Raw genomic sequence first — 26,691 nt, 5'->3', positions numbered from 1 at the left:
CCTGACAGCAGCAGAGTAGCTAGCTCAGAAGTGGGCAAACTATGGCCCGCAGGCCACATGCAGCCTATGGGCCCCTCCCGCCTGGCTCCTAAGCACCTGCCCTGAGAGGCTGCCCCTGGCCCCTCCCCTGCTGTTCCCCTCCCCTGCAGCCTCAGCTTGCTCTGCTGCCAGCACAATGCTCTGGGCAGCAAGGCTACAAGCTCCTGGGGGCAGCGCAGCTGCAGAGCCTGGCCTGACCTGGTGCTCAGTGCTGTGGCTGCCTCAAGCTGGGCAGCATGGCTGCCTGTCCTACTGCTCTGGGTGGGGTGGCTGTAATGCTGTCAGCCACCAGTACTCCAGGCAGCACGGTAAGGGGGCAAGGACCAAGGGGGGTTGGATAGAGGGCAGGGGAGTTTGCGGTGGCTGTGGTAAGGGGGCAGGGGTAGGTAGTCAGGGGCAGGATCCTGCCTTCAAAATAGTAGGATGAAAATCAGAAGGGATTTATAGTTTAGATTTAGTAAACTTCCTCCTTGAGACATGAGGTGTAATCTGAAATACAGTTGTAGGAGCCTGTCAGGTACTTAAGGTTGAAAACTTTCCTCAACAGACAGGGCATGATGTTCCAGGATGTTGAGCACTTGCAACTCACTGATCTCACACTGAATTTGTTTAATCCTATCTAAAGCAACTGGGGATATTCTAATTAAAATTATACCTTGATAGGGATATTTTAAATCAAACTATTGCACTGATGATGTTTGTAAATCTATTACTTTCAATTTCATTGACTGTCTTATTCTGCTTGTAGGAAGAGTAAATAAAATCATGCTTTTATCTTTCTATTCTAATGCACTATTTTGTATGCCTCTCTTGACCTCTTTCATTTATCACTCTCTCTGAACTAAACTAGCCCAATCTTTTAAATGGCTTTTTGCATGGAAGTTACTGCAGACCTCTAGATCCTTTTAATCACCTATCTCTGAAGTACATCTGTCTTCATTGACAACAGATGACTAGGGTACAGATCTGAAATTTGTGTATCTGAATTGCAAGTCTATTGTATCAAAACCAACTAAAGGTATTTGAACAAATGGAACCCAGTATTCAGAGTTAAATTTCACAGCTACAGCTTTAAATAAATTAATTGAAATATTTATGTATGTTGATGTATTTTAACTGCGGGCACAAATAAAATTGTTCATTTACAGCTTCTCAGAGATCCTAAAGCCCTATCAGAATCCTGTCAGCTGCTAATCCTATATGTTCCAGGCCAGTTTTTCCACCACTTTCCTGGATATTCCATGCTATTAGATATTTCCAGATAATAGGGGTATCTTGTGACAGCCTGAAACTTTAAAATCTGTTGTTACTTCAAGTAATACTCTCTATACAAATTTAATTTTATCAATCACTCCTCTACACATTTATAGGTTCCTTACTACTTTGAAGTCACAGAAATATTTATAACACCTTCCAGTTTAATACTACCTGCAATTTTAATTAGTGCATTATTCTAAAAGCACAAACAAGAATAGGTAAAATTGGGAACCATTTCCTCAATTTGATAAACTGGCATTATCAATATTTATTGTCAAATTTCCAATTGAGGCAATGGCCCTCACAAACCAACCAATCAACCCACCCCCAAGCTTTACTTGGCTTCTAACCAAATATTCATGGTAATAAAATATGAACAGATTTAACTGTGTGTATGAAGGTATCTATTTTCATTTAGTATGCACTGGGAAATTAAACGTTAAATGGATAGTGACTTGACACAGACAAATCTCAATTATTCCTTATGACAAAACAGGATACTCAAATATTAGTATGTATGATCTGCAGCATATACCATTAGCTTTGGACCAAAACATTTTTGCTTCTCATATAACAAATTATTTTCATGAGGTGTTGTATTAATACATCAAGTTTGCAGCTGTACTGCTTCTGCAAAGGTGCAATACAAGCTGGGTCTTAAGAAGCAAATGCACACCTGTATAAATTCAGTAACATGAAAAGGATTTTAATAGAATGGGCAACAATTTTCCAATGTCTGTTAAACGTTCTACCAAAAATATATTTTCTATAAAAACCATAATTTCTGAAAACATATGCAACCATTCCCAAATTTCAGTTGTACATATAAGTATGTAGGGAAGAAAAAAGGAGTGAGGAATCCAGGAATAGAATTACAGCTAAATTATGCTGTGATTCATACTCAGCATCTGCTGAAGTCAGTGAAAGCTGTGTTTGTATACGTGATAAGACAATTTGGGCAGTCTGCAATTGTAGAACTTGATCATTATGAAGCCACTCATTTTCTATTTCATGAGTTTAACTTTGTCCTTTAAAACCTTGAATTTGGGATTATTGTTCACTTTCTTATTAAACATGACTAAAAGATCCTCTTGTGATTTATGATGTTCACCAGCTACTGCATGATATTGGGCTAAAACCTACACAAAAAAACAAAGAAATAGTTCAAGTTAACAGGAACGATGTCCACTTTTTCACTTAAACATTCCACATGAAAATGCACACACATTATGTCTCAATTCAATAACATTGCTTAATTAAAATCCAGCAAGAAATCTATTAATACTTACAACTCAAAGCTGAAATTGCAAACTTAAGTACACAGCTACCTCGATATACCACCACCCGATATAACACGAATTCAGATATAATACGGTAAAGCAGAGCTCCGGGGGGTGGGGCTGCGCACACTGGTGGATCAAAGCAAGTTCAATATAACACGGTTTTCACCTATAATACAGTAAGATTTTTTGGCTCCCAAGGACAGCATTATATCGAGGTGAAGTGTATGTCCTTGGGTGGTGTTTTGCTGGATTGGGGGAATATCCAATTTAAAAATCACAAAATAAACTCCTTAATCACACATTTTTTAATCTTTTATACAGTTTACTAATTAACCAGGTCACATTTAACGGCATATGACTATATACTTAAAGACTTTGTCTATGTAGGATAGTTGTATGTTTTCACAGTTTTCTTTTAAATTACCTATTTTACAAACTAAAAGGGGTTTTAAAAGTGAAGACTACTGTACCTTTTTTCTTAGTTTTTTAACTGAAATTTCATTGTTTGGAGCTTGCTTCAGAACAGCTTTGATAGTTCCCTTCCAGTTGAATTTACCTATAATATTGTTAAAAACATAATGGTATTACATCTTTTATATTTCTAAGTCATCTTTTCATCACACGTTCTAGCTAAAACTAATCACAGAACCATCCTTGCCTTATTATTGCACCCACAGCAGCAGGACCACCCTGGCACAAGGATCAAGCAAGTTGTTCCTCAGGTTAGCTACTGTAATGGGGTGTACAGACCCCATGCTGGCCTGGCAATCAACTGGAAGAATAAAAGCTGGGAAGCAGAGGGGCAAGCAAGCTGGAGAAGGAAAGTCCTGCTGGAAAGCTGGTGTGAAGCCACCCAGAAAAGGGATGACTGGATATACAGGCTGTAGAAGCCTACAGAACCTAGGGAGGTAGGAAGCGCAGCACAGCAGGAGGAGTTGCTGAGGCCTGATTCCACCTGCCTGGTTTAAGGATCCTGAGCTGGAACCCAGTGGAGTGGGTGGGCCTGGGTTCCCTTACTAGTCCCTCAGAGCCAAAAGGAGTTTCCAGATCTGCTGAGGACAGGGACCAGCAAACTGACAGGGTAAAGGAGGAAACCCATAAACCTCAGCAGGACTGAAGCTAACACCCTTCATTGCCCAGAATGGGCCTACCACACAGACTCAGGCCTTGTCTACACTTGAAATGCTACAATGGCACATCTGCAGCACTTCAGTATAGCCATTACCTAAGCCAGTGGGAGGGGTTCTCCCATCAGCATAGGTAATCCACCTCTGCAAGAGGCAACAGCTAGATCAATGGAAGAATTCTTTCATTGATCTAGTGCTGTCTACACTGGGGTTTCGGTTGGCTTAACTGTCTCTCCTGGGGTATGTGGGGATTTTTCACATCCCTGAGCAACACAATTAAACCCTCTTAATTTTCTAGAGCCAACTAAGCCTTAAGCAAGAGATGCTGACTGACTGCCCTGCCAGACAGAGCAGATTCTGTGCAATGCTCTGTCTGACCAAAGTGGGTGCTGTTGCATTAGCACACCAGCTCATCATGAAGGAAGAACAAATGACAAGACACCATCCTGGGAAAGGGAGAAGCTGAGACCTTAAAATAAATATATCGTGCTTTTCACCAGTGGATCTCAAAGCACTTTCATCTAATTTATCTCAGCTCCTATGTGACGCACAAATAGGAAATTGAGGGTTTTCTCCCCCTTTTTTTTTAAAAAGGGTGGCAAATTTAACACATAATGCATACTTAGGAAGCCATTAATTAGTATTACTTCTAAATGTAGAAACTATATCCCCAAATTACATGGGCTCAATAAAAAAAAGATTCATTATATATATATTCTGGATGTCAAATACAACTAGCTAAAAATAGAAATAAGGCCAATTTGTGACCCAGCTATCATGTCATGCAAAGGACTCTGGGGGGAGGGCTAGCTCCGTGGTTTGAGCATTGGCCTGCTAAACCCAGGGTTGTGAGTTCAGTCCTTGAGGGGGCCATTTGGGGATTGCTCCTGCTTTGAGCAGGGGGTTGGACTAGATGATCTCTTGAGGTCCCTTCCAACCCTAATAACACTGGTCTACAATTTTTGAGAAGTCGTCTGCTTCAGAGATAAAATGTGATATTTATTATGTATTTTGATGTGCTGAATTCAAATATGACAATTAAAACAACTGATTGGCTACTGTTTCTAAGATATTTAAGTTTTTACATTTTATGTCTATGTATATTGTGTAGATAGTAGAGTTTTAATCATAAATTGTAAACCTAGGTCTTTTCATGTGTTTATGGTTGCTTTACATGATATTTCACCTGTCCTGTTTATGTAACACTTTAAAAATCAGCAAAAGGGTTTTATGAATAAATTTTATTATGAAACAAAAGGCAAAAAACTATTATGTACATGGTTTAGTCCTGTTCAGTGTCTACTCAGCACTTCTTGGCTTGTCTCTTGTATTCATTAAATGGAGCATCTCTTGTCACTGTCCAGCAATAGTCTGCAAGCATTGATGGGCTCCATTTGCCCTGATAGCCTGCCAGGAGATTCCACTGCTGTAGTCTGGAGCCCAACAGCTCTGCCTTACTCTTGGGGAGTTACAAATCCCTGACAAGGTCATTCAGTTCACTTTGTTATGAAGTGTGGTTCAGAGGAGGAGGGATGGGAGAAAATGTGGGTCCTGTGACATTGATGGTTCAGGACCAGAAGTTTCATCCTCTTCCTCGTCTGACTCAAGTGAGAATGATTCTGCTGCATCAGGAACCGGCAGTCCTTCTCTGTGGGGTACTGGGCGTATAGCTGATGGAATGTTTGGATAATGCACAGTCCACTTTTTCTTCTTTGACACACTTTTCCCCACTGGAGGCACCATGCAGAAGTAACAATTGCTGGTATGATCTGTTGGCTCTCTCCAAATCACTGGCACTGCAAAAGGCATAGATTTCCTTTTCCTGTTCAACCACTGGCGAAGATTTGTTGCACAAGTGTTGCAACATATGTGTGGGGCCCACCTCTTGTCCTGATCTCCAATTTTGCAGCCAAAATAAAGGTGATAGGCTCTCTTAACCATAGTGGTTATACTGCGCTTTTGTGATGCAAAAGTCACTTCACCACAAACATAGCAGAAGTTATCTGCACTGTTCACACAAGTACGAGGCATCTCTGCTCACTTTGGCTAAACACAAATGTGTCCCTTTGCAAAATCAAACACTGACAAATAAGAGCACAACACTGTATGATTTCTAGAGCTGATATAAGGCAATTTGTTCAGCAGAGTGATGTAAGCTTCGTTATGATTGCATCATCCATGACTTCTAGGAATAACATGATGCAATTCATATCATGTATGACGCAATACCAGCTTCAGATTGCATCATTCATTGTTTTGCCTAAAAAGCAAGTACTGTCCACATCCAGTCATAGATTTATTCATAGATGCAGTCAAAGATGTATTTTAGTCATTTCTGGTTTAAACTGAGATCCCTTCCCTTTCTAACTCACTTATCCTCCGCCATTCCCAAGTCAAGGGTCATATATACTGACCCAATAGCATATCTTGAAAACCAGAGCCAATCAACAATTTTAAGCATCATTTTTGTTCTCAGTGACCCAGAATTAGTGAAGTTGGACTACATTTATTTCAGAAGCATTTTGGCTGTAGAGCAGTGTAATATTCTATGATCTAGGTGCAAGACATGCCACCTCCTCTTACAATACAGGTAGCCAGCGCAGGGGATTCTGTAGGAACACAAGAGCAGCCTCTGTGGGGCAGTTGTTGCCCATTCCTAGAAGGTGGGTGGAAGTGGGTGCTGTGGATAGTGGCGAGCACACCTGAACAAACAAATCAGGAGAAAGAGTCTGCATCAGGTATCAGGTTCGCAGAGATGACTTCCCCTGGAACAAGGTATGAAACAGATTGAGGGCTTGTCTTTAACAAAACAGGGAGATTGAGGCTGTTGCAATGCAGCGGATGTCGATTTAGCGGGTCTAGTGAAGACCCGCTAAATTGACGGCAGAGTACTATCTGGTTGAGTTTGGTGCTCCCCCAGAAAGGTAAGATAAGTTGAGCAGAGAGCATCTCTCAGCAATGCAACACTGTGAAGACAAGCCATTAGTCACAATCTGGTTCACGGTCTTCTTCTGGGGCAGCCCTTTGCTCAGAGTTTTGCCCCAAATGAATACCAGCACTTAATGACTGATTTCACAAGCACATAACTATCTTACTAAGATATATGTCTAAACTTCCATTTTAAGTTTGAAGATACCTTTATCTGCATCCCCAATTTCTTCATCTGCATCCCCAATTTCTTCAGTTTCCATGGCTGCATCCTCACTTTTTTCAGTTTCTGTTGTTGCAGATGTTTTTATATATTTCATTCTTTTTGTTGTGGTGCAAGGTTCTTCTAGACAAGGGAGAGAGGGATAAGAGAAATATGATGAGGAAATATTAAAACATTTAAGTTACTAAAAAAACCTAAAAAGTTTCTATTATTGGCATTGGAGTTTGCTGTAAGATTTTTCTTGAAATAAAAAAATTAAAAAAACATTGTAATGTGATGCAAGTTAAGTTGCTTTGTATACTTTTTTTTTTTAAACTTATAGTTTATAGTTGTTAAAGATTTTACCAGAGCAGGTTACTGAGTTTTCAAGATGCCAAAAAGAACAAACACTTAACTAAAATCTGCATGGAATGTGAGCTAGATATATACCTTCTGCATGTTTACGTTTTTGTTTCTTTGTATTTGTTTGTTCTTCTTCATTATGATTACCATTTCCATTTATATCCACTTGAGCTGTATTATTCCTCTCATGCTTTTTCTTCTTCTTTCTGTCTGCATTATTGCTTTTGGAAGTTCCCTCATTTTCATCCTCAGTACCTTCCTTTTCTTTCTTAGATTTTTTTCCTTTTTTATTTTCAAAGCTCTCTCGTTGGCTTTCTAATTTCATGTCTTTTTTCTCTGTCTTTTTGTTTTTCTGTCTCTCTTCTTTTCGCTCTCTTTTACTCTTTTTCTTCTCAAGTTTATCAGCCATCATTTCGTTTTCTGTAGACAATGGGTTTACTTCACTTTTTACAGGCTGGTTTCCTACTTTTTGCAATGGTTTCTCTAGTTCTTTTTTGCTTGGCCCCTTTTTTTAAAAAAAGAAAAAATATTGTAATAAAAATGTCTTTCACATACTTCATTTGGTAATGCCACCCAGATCTACTGCATTATTCATGGGGGTAGAGAAAGAAATATTATGCTCTGAATAAAAATAAATAAAAAACAAAACAATTAGAGGATAGCATTACTTGCATTATCTCCACCATCTCAGTTGAAAACTGAAGGACATGCCTTACTCTAACTGCCCCATCTGAAATGTTAAAATTAACACATGCATGCTTGTCATTTGTTATTACACTTAATTTTGGTTTTAGAAGAATGAAGTGGGCATTTGCAAAATATATTAGATAATTCATTATTTTAGATGTTCCAAAATGATAAACTTAATTTCTTCTTTGAGTGCTTGCTCATACCGATTCCAATTAGGTGTGCACGTGAGCTGCACACACGATCGTCTGAAGATTTTTATTCTAGCAACACTCGGTGGGTTGGCCGAGGCGCCCCCAGGAGTGGTGCTGTTATGGTAGAGTTTTCCACTCTGAACCTTAGCGTCCAAAAGATGGGGTACCAGCATGAATTTCTTTAAGATCAATCACCAGCTTAGTACTTGTAGCACTGCCACCAACCAGGAATTCCAGTGCCTGGTACACTCTGGTCCCCCCAAAACCTTGCCCGGGGACCCCTCCAAGACCCAGTCCCTCTGGATCTTAACACAAGGAAAGTAAAACCTTTCCCTCACCGTTGCCTCTCCCAGGCTTCCCCTCCCTGGGTTATCCTGGAAGATTGCTGTGATTCAAACTCCTTGAAGCTTAAAACAAGAGAGGAAAATTCACCTTCCCCCCCATCCTTCTCTCTCCCCCTCCCAGACTCTCCCTTAGAGAGAAAGTAATCCTAACACAGAGGAAAATTAACCTCTCTCCCCCCGTCCCCTCCTTTCTCCCCACCAGTTCCCTGGGTGGATCCAGACCCAGTCCCCTAGGGTCTCACCAGAATAAAAAAAAACCATCAACTTCTTAAATAAGAAAAGCTTTTAATTAAAGAAAAAAAAACAGTAAAAATTATCTTTGTAAATTTAAGATGGAATATGTTACAGGATCTTTCAGCTATAGACACTGGGAATACCCTCCCAGCCTAAGTATACAAGTACAAATTAAAATCCTTTCAGCAAAATACAAATTTGAACTCCTTCCAGCCAAATACACATTTGCAAATAAAGAAAACAAACATAAGCCTAACTCGCCTTATCTACCGAGTACTTACTATTCTGGACAGCTAAGAGACTGTATCAGAGAGATTGGAGAGAAACCTGGTTGCACATCTGGTCCCTCTGAGCCCCCAGAGCGAACCACCACCAAAATCTGAACAGCACACACAAAAACTTCCCTCTCTCAAGATTTGAAAGTATCCTGTCCCCTGATTGGTCCTCTGGTCAGGTGACAGCCAGGCTCACTGATCTTGTTAACCCTTTACAGGCAAAAGAGATATGAAGTACTTCTGTTCTATTAACTCTTACTTATCTGTTTATGACAGGTGCTCTTATGGTGCTGGATATATGCCCCTGCCGACCCAACGCCCCCTCAGGTTCGCAGAGATGACTTCCCCTGGAACAAGGTATGAAACAGATTGAGGGCTTGTCTTTAACAAAACAGGGAGATTGAGGCTGTTGCAATGCAGCGGATGTCGATTTAGCGGGTCTAGTGAAGACCCGCTAAATTGACGGCAGAGTACTATCTGGTTGAGTTTGGTGCTCCCCCAGAAAGGTAAGATAAGTTGAGCACCCATGACGGTTGTTGGAACTGTGGAGCGCAGCCTTGCTGCTCTCCACTTCCCTAGCTCTTAGCTTGTTTATACTGTAGATAGTTGTTATAGTGTAGTTGTTAGTAGTTTCTAGTTGTAGTTAATAGTTTTTGTAATTAGTGTACATAGTGATTGGAGGCAAGGGGCTTCTCCCTTTCCCAGTATCGGGCCCATGCCTAGGTCTTGGCTTCAAACGCTGCTCAGCCTGCCTCAAGCTGATGGCTACAGGAGACCCCCATGACTCCTGTCTGAAGTGCCTGGGGGAATCCCAACCACTAGATAAGAGCCTCATTCAGAAGGCATTCAAGCCTCGGACAAAAAATGAGCAGGGCTTTTGTTTGAAGCAGCTCCTCTTGAAGGCAGCACTTAGCCCAGCCCCATGCCGAGACGCGGCGCTCTTGGTCTAAAGCGCGCCTCCAGCACCAGACGTCTCCGGCACCATTACCAGTGCAGCACCGCTCGCTGTCTCCAGGATCCAGGAATCAGTGCAAGCAACCTGCTGCTCCTGTACAGTTGCTGGCACTGCCTGTGCCCCTTTTGGAGCAGTGTCCCGTGCTGGACCGTCCCGCGAAGGCTCCAACTCTGGCACTATTGATTCCGGTGCTGCAAGCGCCGTTGAGGCCGGTGCACATAAGCTCCACAGTGAGCACCATGGTTGAACTCGGCCTGCCTTCCACCCCAGAGATTTTCTCCATTGCTCAAGACCCGATTGCACTCACTGAGCTGGGACCGTCACAAACTTCGGTACTGCTGGTGCGGGCTGCTCCATCAATAGGGAAGCCCTCTATGATGCACCCTCCATTGCAGGGCAAGAAGGGTCGGCACCGATCTTGGTTCCTGGTCACAGTCCTGATCCAGAAGCTGGTCTCCTCCATGGCACCGATCACCATCTTGGTGCCGGTCGTACTCGCAGTGCTGCTCCACCTCAAGAAGATCTCCTTCCTGATATGATCGGTACTGGTCCAGCTCCTGGCACCAATCCCAGCACCAGTCTCCTTGATGTCGTTCCCACCACTGCTTCGCCCATAGATCTTCATCCAGGTCCAGATCTACCTCCTGGCCCCGATACAACCATTGGTCCCGGTCCAGATTACAGAACCGCTCGAGACCGCGGCGCTGATCTCCATCCCCGCTGCGCGGGCTAACAATGCATGACTATCACTCATGCTGGGTTGCACTGGCTCTACCTTGGCCTTCCTACCCCAACTTGAGGTTGTCCCAAGTGGAGAATGGCTACCGCATCCATTACCAAGATGCGGACGATGCTAGCCAATGGCACGATGAGGGGCAGGATCTTGCTCAGGGACCCCCACAATGGTCCTTTTGGATGCCTTGGGCATACCATCAGGCCCAAGGCATCCCATTGGGAGCTTCTCAGTCTACCCACTCGGAACATCGGATCCCAGAAGCCACTGTCAGTCGCCCCCCTCTGGGCTCAGAGAAACGGCCCTAGCATAGAGGGATTAGGCAGCTGGACCATTTTCCACCTATGCAGAATCTATCACTTTCCACCGTGGGCTATGATCGATTCTGCACTTGATCAACCTAGTGGCGTTGCTTCTCCCAGGAGTCCAAAATACCTTGGCAGATCGCCTCAGCAGATCCTTTCTGGCTCATGAGTGGTCGATTCGCCCAGACATTATCCATTCTGTTTTCCGGAAGTGGCGATTTCCCTACAGACCTTTTCACCTCTTGCGAGAATTGGAGGTGCCAGGTATTCTGCTCTTTCCAGGGGCGCTCCCCGGGCTCCATATTGGATGCCTTCCTGATGCTGTGGAAAGACCATCTGCCCTACGCCTTTCCTCCATTCCTGTTGGTCCACAAAGTCCTTCTCAAATTGCGATGAGACAAGGCCTGCTTAATCTCGGTTGCCCCAGCGTGGCTCAGGCAACATTGGCACATCACTCTCCTCGATCTGTCGGTGACCACACCAGTTCCACTCCCATTGTGGCCGGACCTGATGACTCAGGAGCACGGCTGACTGCGTCATCTGGACCGGCAATCCCTCCATCTCACAGCATGGATACTGCATGGCTAATACTCTATGTTGCTCCTGCTCAGTGCAGCACATTCTCTTGGATAGCAGAAAGCCCTCTACTAGGTCAACGTATCTGGCCAAGTGGAAGCCCTTCTCCTGCTGGTGTGCCCTAAGCAATACTGCCCCTCTGGAGGTGCCAGTACCTACCATCCTAGATTATCTCTTGTCCTTGAAACAGCAAGGCCTAGCAGTTTCATCCATCAGAGTACAGCTAGCAGCAATTTCTGCCTTCCACCTGGGCAAAAACAGGCACTTGGTTTTCTCCAATCCCATGGTCAGCAAGTTCCTTGAGGGATTGGAATGTCTGTACCTGCAAATTCGGCATCTGACCCCTACATGGGACCTCAACCTGGTCCTAGCCAGGCTCATGGGTGCCCTGTTCAAGCCGATGGCCACTTGTCTTGCTTCTGTACCTTTCCTGGAAAACAGCTTTCCTCGTCGCTATAACCTCGGCGAGATGCACGTTGGAACTTTGAGCCCTCACGTCGGACCCACCGTATAAGGTACAGCTGCAACCATACTCTTCCTTTCTTCCTAAGGTGGTGTCTGCTATCCATGTCAACCAAGACATCTTCCTTCTGGTCTTCTACCCAAAGCCGCATGCTTCGACAAGAGCAACAGCTTCATTCCCTAGACGTTCACAGTGCCCTTATCTTTTACATCGAATGAACTAAACCCTTTAGGAGGACGACCCAGCTGTTCATAGCAGTGGCAGACTGGATGAAGGGCCTCCTGGTCTCTTCACAGCACATCTTGTCCTGAATTACATCATGCATATGTGCATGCTATGACTTGGCTGGTGTCCCAACTACGCACCTTACTGCCCACTTTACAAGGGCTCAAACTTCATCCTCCGCCTTCCTGGCTCATGTGCCCATACAGGAGATCTGTAGGGTAGCAACTTGGTCATCAGTACATACCTATGCTTCCTACTATGCGATAGTGCAGCAGTCCGGGGTGATGCTGCATTTGATTCAGCAGTCCTTCACTCTGCGACATCTCACTCTGACCCCATTGCCTAGGTAAGGCTTGGGAGTCACCTAATTGGAATCGATATGAGCAAGCACTTGAAGAAAAATGGTTACTCACCTTTGTAACTGTTGTTCTTTCTGATGTGTTGCTCATATCCATTCCAAACCCGTCCTCCTTCCCCTCTGTAGAGTAGCTGGCAAGAAGGAACTAAGGGGGCGTTGGGTCAGCAGGGGCATATATCCAGCACCATAAGGGTGCCAACTCCAGGGGGTGCCTCAGCTGACCCATCAAGTGTTGCTAAGTTAAAAATCTTTCAATGATCGTGCACACAGCGCATGCACATCTAATTGGAATGGATATGAGCAACACATCTCAAAGAACAACAGTTACAAAGGTGAGTAACAGTCTTTCATTGCAACAGCAAAATTTCCAGGCAGATGGAGTGCTGTGAAGCTCAGGGAAGCAGCAACAGAGAACATCAGAGAAGAACAAGGCAAGTCCAGGCAGAGGGTAGTTCCTAAATTACAATGTAATAGTGAATAGGTAAAGATATTTCTCTACGAGAGACAGAAGGTGTTGGCAACAGCTAAGCAAATCAGAATATTAAACAGAAATTGGGAGCATCCAGCTCACATAGATAAAAAAAAAAGTTTAGAAAAAAAAATGTTGAGAGTTGCTGGTTACAACTCTATAAGCAAGACTGAGTTCCATTTTGTACTTAAAGTAGAGGTAGGTAACCTATGGCACACATGCCAAAGGTGGCATGCGAGCTGATTTTCAGTGGCACTCACACTGCCCAGGTCCTGGCCACTGGTCCAAGGGGCTCTGCATTTTAATGTCATTTTAAATGAAGCTTTTTAAACATTTTAAAAACCTTATTTACTTTACATACAATAGTTTAGTTATATATTATAGACTTATAGAAAGAGACCTTCTAAAAAAAGGTTAGAATGTATTACTGGCACATGAAACCTTAAATTAGAGGGAATAAATGAAAACTTGGCACACCACATCTGAAAGGTTGCTGACCCGATTTAAAGCATGGATTCACTGTTGCGTTTTGTATGAGGACATGAGCACATACTTTCCAAACTTACAGCATTTGCACTTTGAGTTAAAGTTCTTACTGCCCTGCAGTGAGGCCAAAAGGGGGGGGAAAAATGAATATCTGGGACCACAAACAGTAAAAATGCCTTAATCGTACTGACAGTTATTGCATGACATCACTACAGGGCAGAGTTAGAGTTGCTTGGTTGTCTTAACGGTGTATTTCTTAATATGTTTGGATTTTTTTAAGTGTAACCTTAATTCTGAATTTCCTAGATTTAGAACACTTGACTGGGTGACAGTCCATACCTATGATGTTTTACCCTTAAATTATTGATATTCTTAACCTTAAATTCATCTTAATGAAGCTGTGCCTCTAGGAAAAGAATTATTAATCTTAAAATGCATTAGATAACATTTATATTTATAGAACTATTCTTTTTCAATAGAAAAATCCAAATTTTAAAGTTGCACTTATAAAATGAGTTAATAGAACACTTCAGTGGGTGGGTAAATGAAACAATATATGTACACTCAGATCATTACTACTTCAATCTGACATCTGTGTCTGATAATATATTTGCACATCTTTTGTCCATTGTAACTGAAAGTGGATTTTCTGTTCCTTATTAGAAAAAGCAATCTGGGATAAGAAGTTTACACATACCTTCCTACTACCATGATGCAATCACTGCCTATAGCTTACCTTGAGAGGTTGTTGTGCATACCCCAGCTATGCTGTATCAGCAATACATTGCACCATAGATTAGCAAAAATTTAGTCTCATGTACTCTCCATATTTTGTTTGGACATCAGGAATGACTCTTCCCTAACGTACAGTACTTAGTGTCTCCAATAGGAGTCTTGAAGGTTCTCCCCCGTTTCCCTATTGTTCTATTCTTACTGAAAGATTGTGGCTTTGATTTGACTTACGTTGCTGGTTGCTTCAGAAAAGATATCCCACACCTGGTCTTGCAGAGCACTATTGTCAACATTAAAGCTGTTCAACATCCAATTCTGTGCAGAAAAAGAATAGTAGAAATGAGAAGTGACAGGCATTCAATTTTAACTTTTTAGCCCTATGTAGGATAAAGTAAAATTAAACTTATTCAGGTTCACTGAAGTCATTTAAAATATTGGACAAGTGAGCACACTCCAAGGTCATTTCCTTAGTTTGTCATAGATTATTAAAATGCAAATAAGTTGCACACGTATCTGTTTAGAAAATTGTTGGTGCTGTCTCAGGGGTTCCTGCTGCAGAGGAAAGTGCAGCAGCAAATTTCTTTTCATATTCTGAGAAATCAGCAAAAGCAGATTTTTTTTTTTTAAAAAGGGCTTTAATGCTGTGGCCATAAAGGTTTCCTCATTGCAACGTACTATTTCATTTGTTCCAGGAAAGGACTACTGAAGTGACATTGCACTGTTCAAGATTTTGATCTCTATAGCTTTGGTATATTATGTTGCAACGTTCCCATGCAATACCATTCACTTCACCTGAAATCACCGGTTCCTCAGAAAGCTACTTGAATGTTCACGTCTGCTGTGGTAGCTCAAGAAGTTTCACCACAGCATCTATTTCCTGAACCTGAATATACATATCGTCCATTATCAGCCACACAAACTGAGGCATGGAGTAGGAGAAACGTGCTCACTTATCCCAGGCATGTCTGTTATTCTTTATGGATGCTATATAAAATATGTGGAACCTGGCATAGTTGACACCTTACTGAGCTGCCAATAGACATTTGGAGGAAAACAAGTTGAGCCCTGAATGGCAATGAAGGTTTCTGGAAGGAGCAATGTCTAGCAGAAAGATCACTACAATGTTCTGAGGTGTGTTTGGGAATGTGTAAGTTGGCAGAAACAGCAGATGGAGAAATATTAAAGTGTGTGGTTTGAGGGGAGAGACTTAGAGGGGGAATTTGCACTTACAGGGCTCCAAACCCAAGAAATTCTCCAACATGTCTGACTAATAATAATTTAGATAAAAATTATGTAAACAGAAGGCCTTTCATCCGAAGATCAAGGCTCTATAAATATTAGTAAGTCTCAGACAGTTATTCTGCCTTACTTGCCAATTATACAGATGTACAGACACATTAAGCAACTTGTCTCAGGTAACACAAGTTAGTGGCACACATATAAGCGTATAATCCATTAGTCCTAATTTCAAAACCACTGCTTGTCTCTAAAATCATACCTGAAATTTGACCCTTTTTCTTGGAATATTGTCATAGGTGTGCATTTGCTCCAAGATGTTTCTCACTTTTGAGCTAATGTTTGGCTTCTTTATTACTTCATGAATCTTCTGCAAGAAAGAAACCGAACAACTTGTCAAAGGAGCACTGAATTAACTAGCAAAGTCAGATGCAAGATGAGATCAGAAATACAGAGTACCTTGCATAACATCTGCAAACCATTTATCGTATAGTCTAGTATTTGCCATGTTTATATTTAGACAGATTATACAGCCAATTCTGGAAGTGTTCTAGTATTACAAGAAGTGCACAAGAAACACCATTTCTTGAGTTTGTTCTAAAATTCACTGGGGGGGGGGGGAATCATAGAAAGTGATTATATGAATCATTTAAACACTTTACAGCTAAGCTGAAACACAACTGATGCACTAAGTTTGAAAAATTAAATTCAGAAATAGCCCGGCCAAGGTAAGCTATTCCACTAGCTGTATACTAAATGTACACACTATATAGCTCATCTTCGCTTTCAGATCATGCGCTGGTAAAAAGGAGGGGAAAAACCAGCTCAGCTGTGATCTCAAATTTAAAATATCTAAAAGTAGGACAAGCAGCATAAACACTGGAGAACTTTAGTGTAACGACGTTTGGTTATACCCTGTGAGTTGTACTAGAAGTGAATGCCAGCTGGATGTCTCTTCATAAAGCACTCCAGAATGTCACAGCCTTTTAAAAGAAGGGGAGCAGTTATCTTTGACAAATCTGCACAGTGGGTTTCCAAATTAAAAACCAAACCAATAGACACTGGACAGTTTACAGGTTTCCCCCCACAAAGGTTTTGGGCATCTCTCAGGACCACCAGATAAATGAAGAGGCACTGTAAAACTATGCTACTTTTTTGGTAACTTAAATAGTAAGTACTTTTTACAAATCTAGTGCTCATCTTCACGCCACCATCCACTACAAATTCAGGCCCTGTTCTAGCTATTCACTCAAATACATGAATAACTTCAAGGATATCTGTAATCCAATTCAAAGCAATGGGATTATTTAAATACTTAAGTTACATACTGGTTTCAGTGCTCTGCAGGATAGCAGCTTTAAGGCTTTGTGTAGACAAACACTTAGTCTGCAACAAGCTGGGGTGAGAGTGTACCCTGCACTAGCTTGCCACATGCTAAGTGCCTGTGTGGAGCCTGCTCAGTTTCTTAGTGTGCTTTGATCTACTCCTATTGCAAAGCAGGGGAGATCAGAGCATACTAAAGAACTGTTAGTACACGTCAGCAAGGTCCACACAAATACTTAGGTTATGTAATGTCTACATCGTAGAGGGCTGTAAGATTTCTCACAGTTCAAAAACAGCAGTATAGCCACTCTGGGAAGGGCAGCAGCTCAGGCTAGCTGCCCGAGTATGTACCTAGTACAGGGATTGGCAACCTACAGCACGCATGCCAAAGCACGCAAGCCGATTTTTAATAGCATGCGGCTGCCTGCTGGGACTCCACCATGCTATTAAAAATCCTGCCCAGTGCAGCAAGCCTGCAGTCCCAGGCCGGAGTACCGGGCCAAGTGCAGAAAGCCACTGCCCCCCCCACCTCCCATCTTCTCCCCTCCTCTGGAGCCCTGCCGCCACGCATGCAGAGCTCTGGGGGCCGGAGCTGCACACTCCTGCGGGCCAGTGTTGGGCTCCGTGGGGAGGGAAAGATGCTCCCCACTCACCCGGAGCCCTGCTGCCACACGTGCAGCACTCTGAGGAGCGGGGCTGTGTGCTCCCGTGGGACAGCATATCTAGCTCTGCTTGCAGCCTCAAGGTAAGGGTCCAGGACTGGAGGCAGTCAGGGGACAGGATGGGCTGGATAGGGGGTGGGATCCTGGGGTGGTGGTGGCGGCTAGGGGCAGGGGTCTCTGGAGGCGGCAGTCAGGGAGCAGAGGGGTGGATGGGGCATGGGAGTTCTGGGGTCTGTTAGAGGGCAGGGGTGGACAGGGGTCAGGGAGCAAGGAGGATCCGGGCAGCTGTCTGGAGGCAGGGGTATGGAGAGGGGTTGCAGCAGGCAGAGAGAGGCTTGTACAGGTCAGGAGTTCTGGGGGTCCTGTCAAGGGGCAGGGAGTGGTTGGATAGGGCATGGGAGTCCCAGGGGTCTGTCTTGGAAAGGGGGTGTGGATACGGGTTGGAGCAGTCAGGGGACAGGTAGGGTCCTAGGGGGGCAGTCGGGACAAGGAGCAGGGAGGCTTAGACAGGGGATGGGATCCTGGGGGGCAGGGGTTTCAGGAGGGAGTAGTCAGGGGACAAGGAGTGAGGGGGTTGGGGATTCTGAAGAGGGCAGTCACCCAGACCTCTGCCCTGAGCCCTGACCCCCACCCACGACCACAGACCTCTGCCCTGAGGCCCCCCAACCACCACCCTGAGCACCAAACAGGAGCTCTTGCAACCCCCCCTCCCCCCCCCACACACATTTCCACCTGCACCCCTCGCATCATGTGGGAGCTGCCCAGATAAGTGCCCCACCCAAACCTCCTGCCCCAACCCTGAGCCCCCTCTCCCATTCTAGCTCCTGGCCAGACCCTTCACCCCCAGCCCTGTGTTCAGTGCACTCCCACCCTCAGCTCCGTGCAGAGAGAGAAAGAATGGGCCAGAACCAGGAAGAAGGTAGGTACCTACTGTATGTGGGCAGGGCCGGGACCCCAGACTGGCAGTGAGCTGAGTGGAACCAGCAGTCAGAATCCTGGCTGGCAGGAGCCGGTGGATGGAACCCCTGAGCGGCTGTGGGCTGAGCTGCTAGTTCACTGCTGGTCTGAGGTCCCAGCAGCCGGCCCCACACAGCCTGCCGCCGGTGTGGGGTTCTGGCTGTCGAACCCTTGCCAGCCAGGATCCTGGCCACAGGCCCCGCTCAGTCCACTGCCAGCCTAGTGGAACAGAACCCCAGACCAGCAGTGGGCTGAGCAGGCTAGCAGCGTAAGATCAACATTTTAATTTCATTTTAAATGAAGCTTCTTAAACATTTTGAAAACCCTGTTTATTTTACAATACTAGTTTAGTTATATAATATATAGACTTGTAGAGAGAGCCCTTCTAAAAAACATTAGAATGTATTACCGGCATGCCAAACCTTAAACTAGAGTGAATAAATGAAGACTCGGCACACCACTTGTGAAAGGTTGCTGACCCCCAACCTAGTAGGTCAGGTATGACTGTACTTGGGTAGCTAGCCTGAGCTGCTGCAGCCATGCTGCTATTTTTAGCACTCTAGCTCAAGTAGAGTTAGTGCACATGTTCATCTGCCTCTGCTGGGAAGTATACTCCCAGGTGCAATGTAGAAATACCCTTAGTGCACAGCAGGTTACTGCTGAGTAGATTCAGACTTCACATTGCTGCGAATTAAATGTTTGCATAGACAAGCCTTTAGTTTACTGTTGATAAATTTGAAGCGATTCAAGTGACCATTGGCAATGATGTTGCCATAGAGGTGGAAGAAACAAGGTTACAAATCCAGTTCAAGACCTGTATTACTGATTACAATATTGTCACTTTTTTTTTTAAAAAAGAAAGAAAGTTGATGGGATTATTTACAAAAAATCCTTACAATTCTCAAGGCTGAGACAAAGAGATCTCTAAAACCCTCTTAGAAACTTCAAGAATCCTCTCAGCAATTTTTTGTTGTCACTTTTTTCTCCTTTTCCACAACTTACAGCAACCACCCCACTAGAGAAATAATCAAATTCAGCCCCCTAAAAAGCAAGCAGGGTCACAATAGATGGACATACTCCCCGCAGGGGAAGAGCATGTTAATGTTTACAATATCCTGCACAGCAGCAAGGACCGAACCTGAATTTCTGATGCCTCAGCTGGTGAGGTGCATTACATAAGAACGGCCGTACTGGGTCAGACTAAAGGTCCATCTAGCCCAGTATCCTGTCTACCGACAGTGGCCAATGCCAGGTGCCCCAGAGGGAGTGAAGCTAACAGGCAATGATCAAGTAATCTCTCTCCTGCCATCCATCTCCACTCTCTGACAAACAGAGGCTAGAGACACCATTCCTTATTCATCCTGGCTAATAGCCATTAATGGACTTAACCTCCATGCATTTATCCAGTTCTCTTTTAAACACTGTTATAGTCCTAGCCTTCACAACCTCCTCAGGCAAGGAGTTCCACAAGTTGACTGTGTGAAAAAGAACTTCCTTTTATTTGTTTTAAACCTGCTGCCCATTAATTTCATTTGGTGGCCCCTAGTTCTTGTATTATGGAATAAGTAAATAACTTTTCCTTATCTATTTTCTCCACATCACTCATGATTTTATATACCTCTATCATAATCCCCCCCTTAGTCTCCTCTTTTCCAAGATGTTAAGAGTGTCAGGCTTGTCTGCTCTTCTCTTCAGGCCATTTTTCAGAACATGCATTGCTATTTAAAACAAAACATCTGTACGTTTATTTTCCCCAATATGAATTAGTATTTATGTTTTTAGTATACATGGTTTTCTGAAATAAAGTTATAAGAAAACAACATTAAATATATATATTTTTTAAAAAGTGTTACCTGGATCCACTCCTGTTGTTTAACATCTCCTTTGTTAGCTTTGGCTTCATAACCCTTGCCACCATATTTCTGATCTTCACTTATACATTTCACATGGCTCTTATAATCATCACCCCTTAAATATTAATAAGCCACACTTAAAATCTGTAAACTGTGTTCCATTTCAATTAACAAAACTTAACAGGTCACAGTCAGTCTCTCAAACAAGGCAAGCTTCATAAGCAGGGAAACTTGAGTTGCCATTGTACAATACAAATGTATCTGCCAATCCTATGAATGCTTACAAATGTGTACACTTCTGCTTGTGTTAGTGGCCCCACTGAAGTCAGTGGAATTATTCACATGAGTAAAGTAAAGTATGTGCATATGTGAGGACTGCTTGAATTCCTGCCAGTCTAGGGCCTGATAAATATCACTTGACTTCAATGGATGTTAAGATTTGCAAAGAATGCAGAATTAGGTCTTTAATAAATATAAACATATAAAATAGTATACATCTAAAATTACATAAATAAATTATTATATGTAATATTTACCTGTGCTCATATTGTGGAAAAGCTCTTCGGCAGAGTTTAAAAACCATTTATAGAGCACCACTCACCGCTCAAATCTAAGGTAGCTATATGGCTCCTGTTACCATATGTATCTGAGTGCCTCACAATCTTTAATGTATTAACCTTCACAACACTCTTGTGAGGTTGTGATGTACTATTTATTCTTGTTTTACAGATTGGGAACAGAAATAGGCTAAGTGACTTGGCCAAATTTACATAGCAAGTCTGGAGCAGCACAAGAGACCTGGCTTCAGTTCAAGTCCTAGGTTAATGCCCTAACCACTGGACCATTCTTCCCCTTCAGCAAAGTGGAATGAGGCCCGAATTCTGTAACAGATGCTAGTGCTAAAATGGAAAAAAAAACAGATACACTTCTAAAACAAACTTGTTCCTGGATTTACAGATTGTTTACCAACTTCTGTCTAGGGACATGTTTCTGATCAAGTTATTTATACACTTCTACCTTGATAGAATGCTGTCCTCGGGAGCCAAAAAAATCTTATCGCATTATAGGGGAAACTGAGTTATACTGAACTTGCTTTGATCCACAGGAGCACTGCTTTACCATGTTATATCCGAATTCGTGTTATATCGGGTTGCGTTATATCGAGGTAGAGATGTAACTGAAAAATAGGACCGATAATGGAAAAGCTAATCCTACCCACTAGAGAGCCTACTAGTCTGTACCTACAATTATTTCCTTTTAATTTCTATTTTTACAGTTGGGAAGGTAGACTGCAGTGGGGCTTTTTTGAAGGATCTGGGTAGTTATAGACAGAGCTGCTGCAATTTTGGCAAAAAGTATTCCACAGTCACACTGATTCTGCAACAATCAGCAATATTTTTGCCATAATCAAAAGCTCAAAGTACTATAATTCATAGCTGCAAAGAGTAACAATGGTAACTGATGTTTACACCATATAACAGGGATTGAAAAGTTCTAGTGGACACCTTCATGCCGTAACACTTAAGTTACTAACAAAAGGAAAGCAAACATCAATGTTGCTCCCTCATCTTTGGTATTGTTTAAGTAACCCACTTCAACCTGCAGAGAAGTGCAGAATGCTATTCTCTCCCTTCCAAATCCCTTTCCCCACAATTAGAACCTGTTGCAGCTTATATGTTTTTAGCATAATTTCTTGTCAGTTTCATGGCTGCACCCAAGGCTCTGAAGAGCAGCTGTGAAATTAATCTTCTCACTCTGCTACTACTTTGGAGAAGCTATGCAGTAGAACCAAAGGAATGGCCTACCACAGTGGTTTTCAAACTTTTTTCTGGCGACCCAGTTGAAGAAAATTCCTGCTTCTCACAACCCAACAGGGCTGGGGATGAGGGGTTTGGAGTGTGGGATGGGCTCAAGGCTGGGGCAGAGGACTGGGGTGCACCGTGGGGCCAGGGATGACTGGTTTGGTGTGCAGGAGGGGGCTCCAGGTTGGGGGAAGCAGGCAGTTCAGGGGTGGGGCAGTGGTTTGGAGTGCAGGGGGGGTGTCAGGGCTCTGGGTACTGACTCTGGGGTGGGGCCAGGGATGAGGGATTTGGGGTGCAGGATGGGAATCTTGTGGGGGGGGGGGCTCAGGGCTTGGGTGCAGGCTTACCTTGGGCAGCTACTGGTCAGCGGTGCAGCAGGGTGCTAAGGCAGGCTTCCTGCCTGTCCTGGCACCGTGGACTGCGCTGTGCCCCAGAAGCAGCCTGCAGCAGGTCTAGCTCCTAGGTGGAGGTATGCAAGTGGCTCTGCATGACTCTCGCCCACAGGCACTGCCCCCTCCCAGTGCAGAGCCTGTGCTCAGGGCAGGGGTAGCGCTTGGAGCCCCATGGCCCCCCTGCCTAGGAGCTGGACCTGCTGCTGGCTGCTTCCAGGGCGCAGTGCGGTGTCAGAACAGGTATGGACTAGCCTACCTTAGCCGGGCAGCACTGCCAATGGGACTTTTAACGGCCAGGTCGGCGATGCTGACCAGAGCTGCTGCAACCCAGTGCTTTACATTCTGTGACCCAGTACTGGGTCGCAACCTGCCATTTGAAAACCACTGGTCTACCAACTGCCAACTCAGGACAGCACGTGTTTTGATTCACACTTGAAAGGGTGTTTGCATAAGCTTACAGCTAGAGTTGTCAGTTTCAGGGTTTTATTTAAAACCAAAAAACCCCCAATACCTCACAAAATAAGTTTAACTTCAAGATTTCCTAGGAAGCTTTTCTATGGTCAATGCGGAGTGTGCAAGTTTATCTGTCAAGCTCTACTACACAAACATCATTGACATACCAGAAATCTTTGCCACAATCCATGCAAGAAAGGCACTGGCAGTTTCTGCAAATGTTTACATGTTTTTCAACTTGCCCTTTCTTCACAGATTCTCCACATGCACTGCAGGTAAAAACTACCATTTTGGTGAAGTGATCGAAATAGTTTCTTCTCAAAGGTGCTTACAACTGCTTCTTTTTCAAACTGAAATCTACAAAAAAATATGCAATTCATGTTATAACTCTGAAAAAGCATGTGAATTATATTTAAGAAAAATGTAAGCAACCCACACAAATTAAGTGCACATGGATCTACCAGATTTAAATGTGAACAAGATTCACAAGTTAATTGTGCTTCGATGTAACATTCATTTTTAATTGCAAACTTATCTCTGTATATACAACTCAAACAATTATTCTGATGTTTTTAACTAGAAAACTTCCTGTCACAAACTCAGATTACCTGACTCCTGCCTTTCCTTCCCTCCTCACATTAAAGAGCTTGCCAAATCTTGCTGTTCTCTCTTTGTAACATTTCTGAAATATGATCTCTCTCTGTGTCTCTGCTGCCACAATCCTGGTTCAGACACCATGGTATTGTCTCACACCTGGATTAATTTAACCTCCTCCATTCTGAACAGCGGAGAGTCACAGACCCTATTCTATGCAACTTTATAGTGATAAAAGCAATCTTTTCCTGGCACTTTGACTACATCATGGCTTTCTGGTGTTATCAGGGATTCCAGTCACATTTTGCATAAAGATCAAACTCTTTTCACTCAAAAAAGTAAGGCTTTATTCTTCTGCCTATAGAACCATCCCTTGCTCGCCACCTCGCTTTTCTCATTTTAGTTCTCCTTTTGTTTCTCCTCCCAGTCTTGCCTTCATGCCTTTTTTAAAACCCACTTCCATATTTGGCTCTTACTAAGGGGTATCTCATGCCAGGCATCCTTGGGCTTCTTCAGATACCCTTGTAGAACCCATTTTTTGGATTTAGGGCAGGTCTATGCCACAGCAGCACAGCTACAGTGCTGCACAGCATTGATGCCTCCTACATCAACACAAAGGGTTTTTCAATGTAGTTAACTCATCTCTCTTAAGAGGTGGTAGCTATATCAAGGGAAGAAGCCTGCTGACCTAGCTGCATCTACACTGGGGGTCAGGTTGACCTACTGCAGCATTCAGGGCACAAAATTTTTCATACTTTGAGGACAGGTGTGCACTACAGCCTGAATCGATACAATTTACATCATTCATGTACATGGGGGGAGGGATAGCTCAGGGGTTTGAGCATTGGCCTACTAAACCCAGGGTTGTGAGTTCAATCCCTGAGGGGGCCATTAAGGGAACTGGGGTAAAAATCTGGGGATTGGTCCTGCTTGGAGCAGGGGGTTGGACTAGATGACCTCCTGAGGTCCCTTCCAACCCTAATAGTCTATGATTCTATGATTCAGTAGTGTGAAGAGCTCCACCCCACCCCACCCCTCCAGCGGTGCAGCTTTCACACTGTCCACACCGGTGCTATGTTGGCAAGAGACTCTCCCATCTACGTACCTCCCGCTTCTTGCAAAGGTGGCTAACGATGCTGAGGGAAGAATCTCTCCCATTGCTGCTGCTGCGCCTACATAGCACCGTAGTGTAGCTTTGCCCTGAGGTACCTAGGCCAGCCTGTTTCAAGCCTACCCCAGGCCTTGCTCTTGAACAGGGCGACCAGACAGCAAGTGAGACAACTCGGGACAGAGGGTGGGGGTGTGTGTGTAATAGGAGCCTATATAAGAAAAGCACCAGACATCGAGACTGTCCCGATTTTATAGGGACATCTGGTCACCCTACTCTTGAGCGTTACCGCCGGCTACCTGCTCCTCGCCGCATGCTGCGGGGCGCAGCTCCAGCCGCCACCACGGCTGGCTATCGTAAACTAGCCACTGTGACTCTCCTCCCTTCCCCTGCCGGCCGCGTTAGCCTCGCGTTCCCGCCTTCGGGCTGGGGGCTCGCTGGGGCAGGACCGGCCGCTGAGGGCCCTGCACAAACCTCCCGTCCAGGCTCTATCGTTTGCGGCAGACGTAGCCCGGCGGCGGGACCGCAGAGCGCGCCGCGAGCTGACAGCAGGCGCGTCTCCCAGGCCCTGCCATTATCCCCCAGCCCCCCGACGGGCTCCCCCGGAGCGCCACAGACCCCGCCACACCCCCGCAGGCGGGGCTCGGCCTGCTCCACCCGCCTTCCATACGGAAAGGCCCCGGCCTGACGCGGTGCCCGCAACTGCTTCCCATGCCCGGAGAGCGCCCCTCAGACCGCGGCCTGGGAGCCTGCGGCGCTCCGAACCGTGCAGGCCCGACCGCCTCCCACTCCACTCACTTTAAATGCTGCGCCACCGCCTCCAACGGCCAATCCCGCACCCGGCACGTGCTACCACCCGGCCGCCGCGGAGCAAGAAGTACCGCTCGGCCCCAACTGCGCCTGCGCTCCGGATGGTGTCACCATGTTCCCCTTCCCCTGCTGCACGTGGGCCTCGGTGTCCCCACTACCGTCTTCCCTCCCGGCTCGCGTGCCACCGCGAGTCCGCCCCCCCGTCCCTCTGCAGGGAAGCGGAAGTGCCTCCACCGGAAGGGACGGGACGGGACGGGAGGGTAGCGGCCCGATCGGGATCCAGCCGGCATGGGGCGGCCGCGGTGATGGAGGAGAGAAGGCGCCGGAGCCGGTAGGAAGGTTGGGAGGTAGGAGACCTTAGAGCGGCCCCCTAGGGAAAGGAGCAGAGCCCCGCTCCGGTACCGGGGCCAGGCCCCGCCCGGCCTTACTCTTCAGGGCCAGTGATTCGGTAGTTAGCACCTGGAGTCTGCCTCTGCCCGTACCCGTCAACGCTGGAGCAGCCACCCCTGCGTTATACCAGTATAACGCCCTCCCGCACCCTCCGGTGTGGCAGCAGCCCCCTATGTTATATTTGTAACTAGGACTGACGGGGGGGGGTATTATGACCCCTATGTATTCCTTTTCTCACTCCCCAATATTTAACTAGCCCCCCCCATCTGTAACTAGGGCTGACTTGGGGAATAGTATAACTTCTGTATGTTCCCTCCTACGTCCCTAACATTACACCAGTCCCTCACGTTATATCTGTAACTAGGGCTGACTTGAGGGTTTATCTCTTAATTCCTTATCTGCTAACATTGGAGCAAACCCTTTCCCTGTCTGCCTTCCCCTGTGTTACACCTGAAGTTGTTTCCTTCCACATTCAGACTTCATGGAGACTTTTACTGAACATTTAAAAGAAAAACAAAGAGCCAAGTGTGCTGCTGAAATTATTCCTAATAAGGCAGTGGCTTGCAGCACCTTCAGGTTCCCTTCCCCCAGGAGCAAGAGGCACTTGATTTTACTGTCCTTAAAACACGCCAAGGTCACAGATTGCTTTAATAAACTATAAGATCCTTTGGAGCAGGGAGAGGTTTTAGGAACTATTATAGGCTTAAGGGGTTTTCAGTGAACCATTTGTAAATTTTAGTGACTTGGTGAATCTCTGATAGGAATTTTAACAAAAGGTGCAATGAAGTAATACCTCTTAATATCACAGGCGTGGCCAAACCGCATCTCTTTTACAGTTAAAGTGCTGCTTGTGTAGTCCCTCATGCCATCCCCCTT

The 26,691-nt window shown here is 44.7% G+C and overlaps 2 protein-coding genes across 2 annotated transcripts in view; one reads left to right on the top strand and one right to left on the bottom strand.

Annotated features, from left to right (window-relative positions):
- Positions 1-1,977: 1,977 nt before the first annotated feature.
- Positions 1,978-25,516, bottom strand: LYAR (Ly1 antibody reactive). Its single transcript, XM_030563609.1, has 9 exons — positions 25,414-25,516; positions 23,081-23,270; positions 20,267-20,381; positions 15,734-15,841; positions 14,467-14,550; positions 7,287-7,704; positions 6,843-6,980; positions 3,050-3,135; positions 1,978-2,435 (listed from the first exon to the last, which is right to left on the bottom strand). Exons 2-9 carry the CDS (start codon positions 23,200-23,202, stop codon positions 2,301-2,303), a joined length of 1,206 nt encoding a protein of 401 aa, XP_030419469.1. The 5' UTR covers positions 23,203-23,270; positions 25,414-25,516; the 3' UTR covers positions 1,978-2,300.
- The window catches only part of ZBTB49 (zinc finger and BTB domain containing 49), a 30,470-nt gene continuing 29,291 nt past the window's right edge, over positions 25,513-26,691 (top strand). The window contains 1 exon segment of the mRNA XM_030563607.1: positions 25,513-25,756. Within this exon segment, the coding sequence (XP_030419467.1) occupies positions 25,538-25,756 (219 nt within the window). The 5' untranslated portion in view covers positions 25,513-25,537.

Source organism: Gopherus evgoodei, chromosome 5 (genome assembly GCF_007399415.2).
Source record: "Gopherus evgoodei ecotype Sinaloan lineage chromosome 5, rGopEvg1_v1.p, whole genome shotgun sequence".
Lineage (NCBI taxonomy): Eukaryota > Metazoa > Chordata > Testudines > Testudinidae > Gopherus > Gopherus evgoodei.
This window is presented reverse-complemented; position numbering and strand designations above follow the sequence as displayed.

Excerpts from the sequence above, each read along its gene's own strand:
- LYAR (XM_030563609.1), bottom strand. The coding sequence starts at position 23,202 with ATGGTAGTTTTTACCTGCAGTGCATGTGGAGAATCTGTGAAGAAAGGG. Across the intron at positions 20,382-23,080 it reads GATTGTGGCAAAGATTTCTG|GGGTGATGATTATAAGAGCC; the intron begins GTATGTCAATGA and ends TTAATATTTAAG. Across the intron at positions 6,981-7,286 it reads AAAACGTAAACATGCAGAAG|AAGAACCTTGCACCACAACA; the intron begins GTATATATCTAG and ends TCCCTTGTCTAG.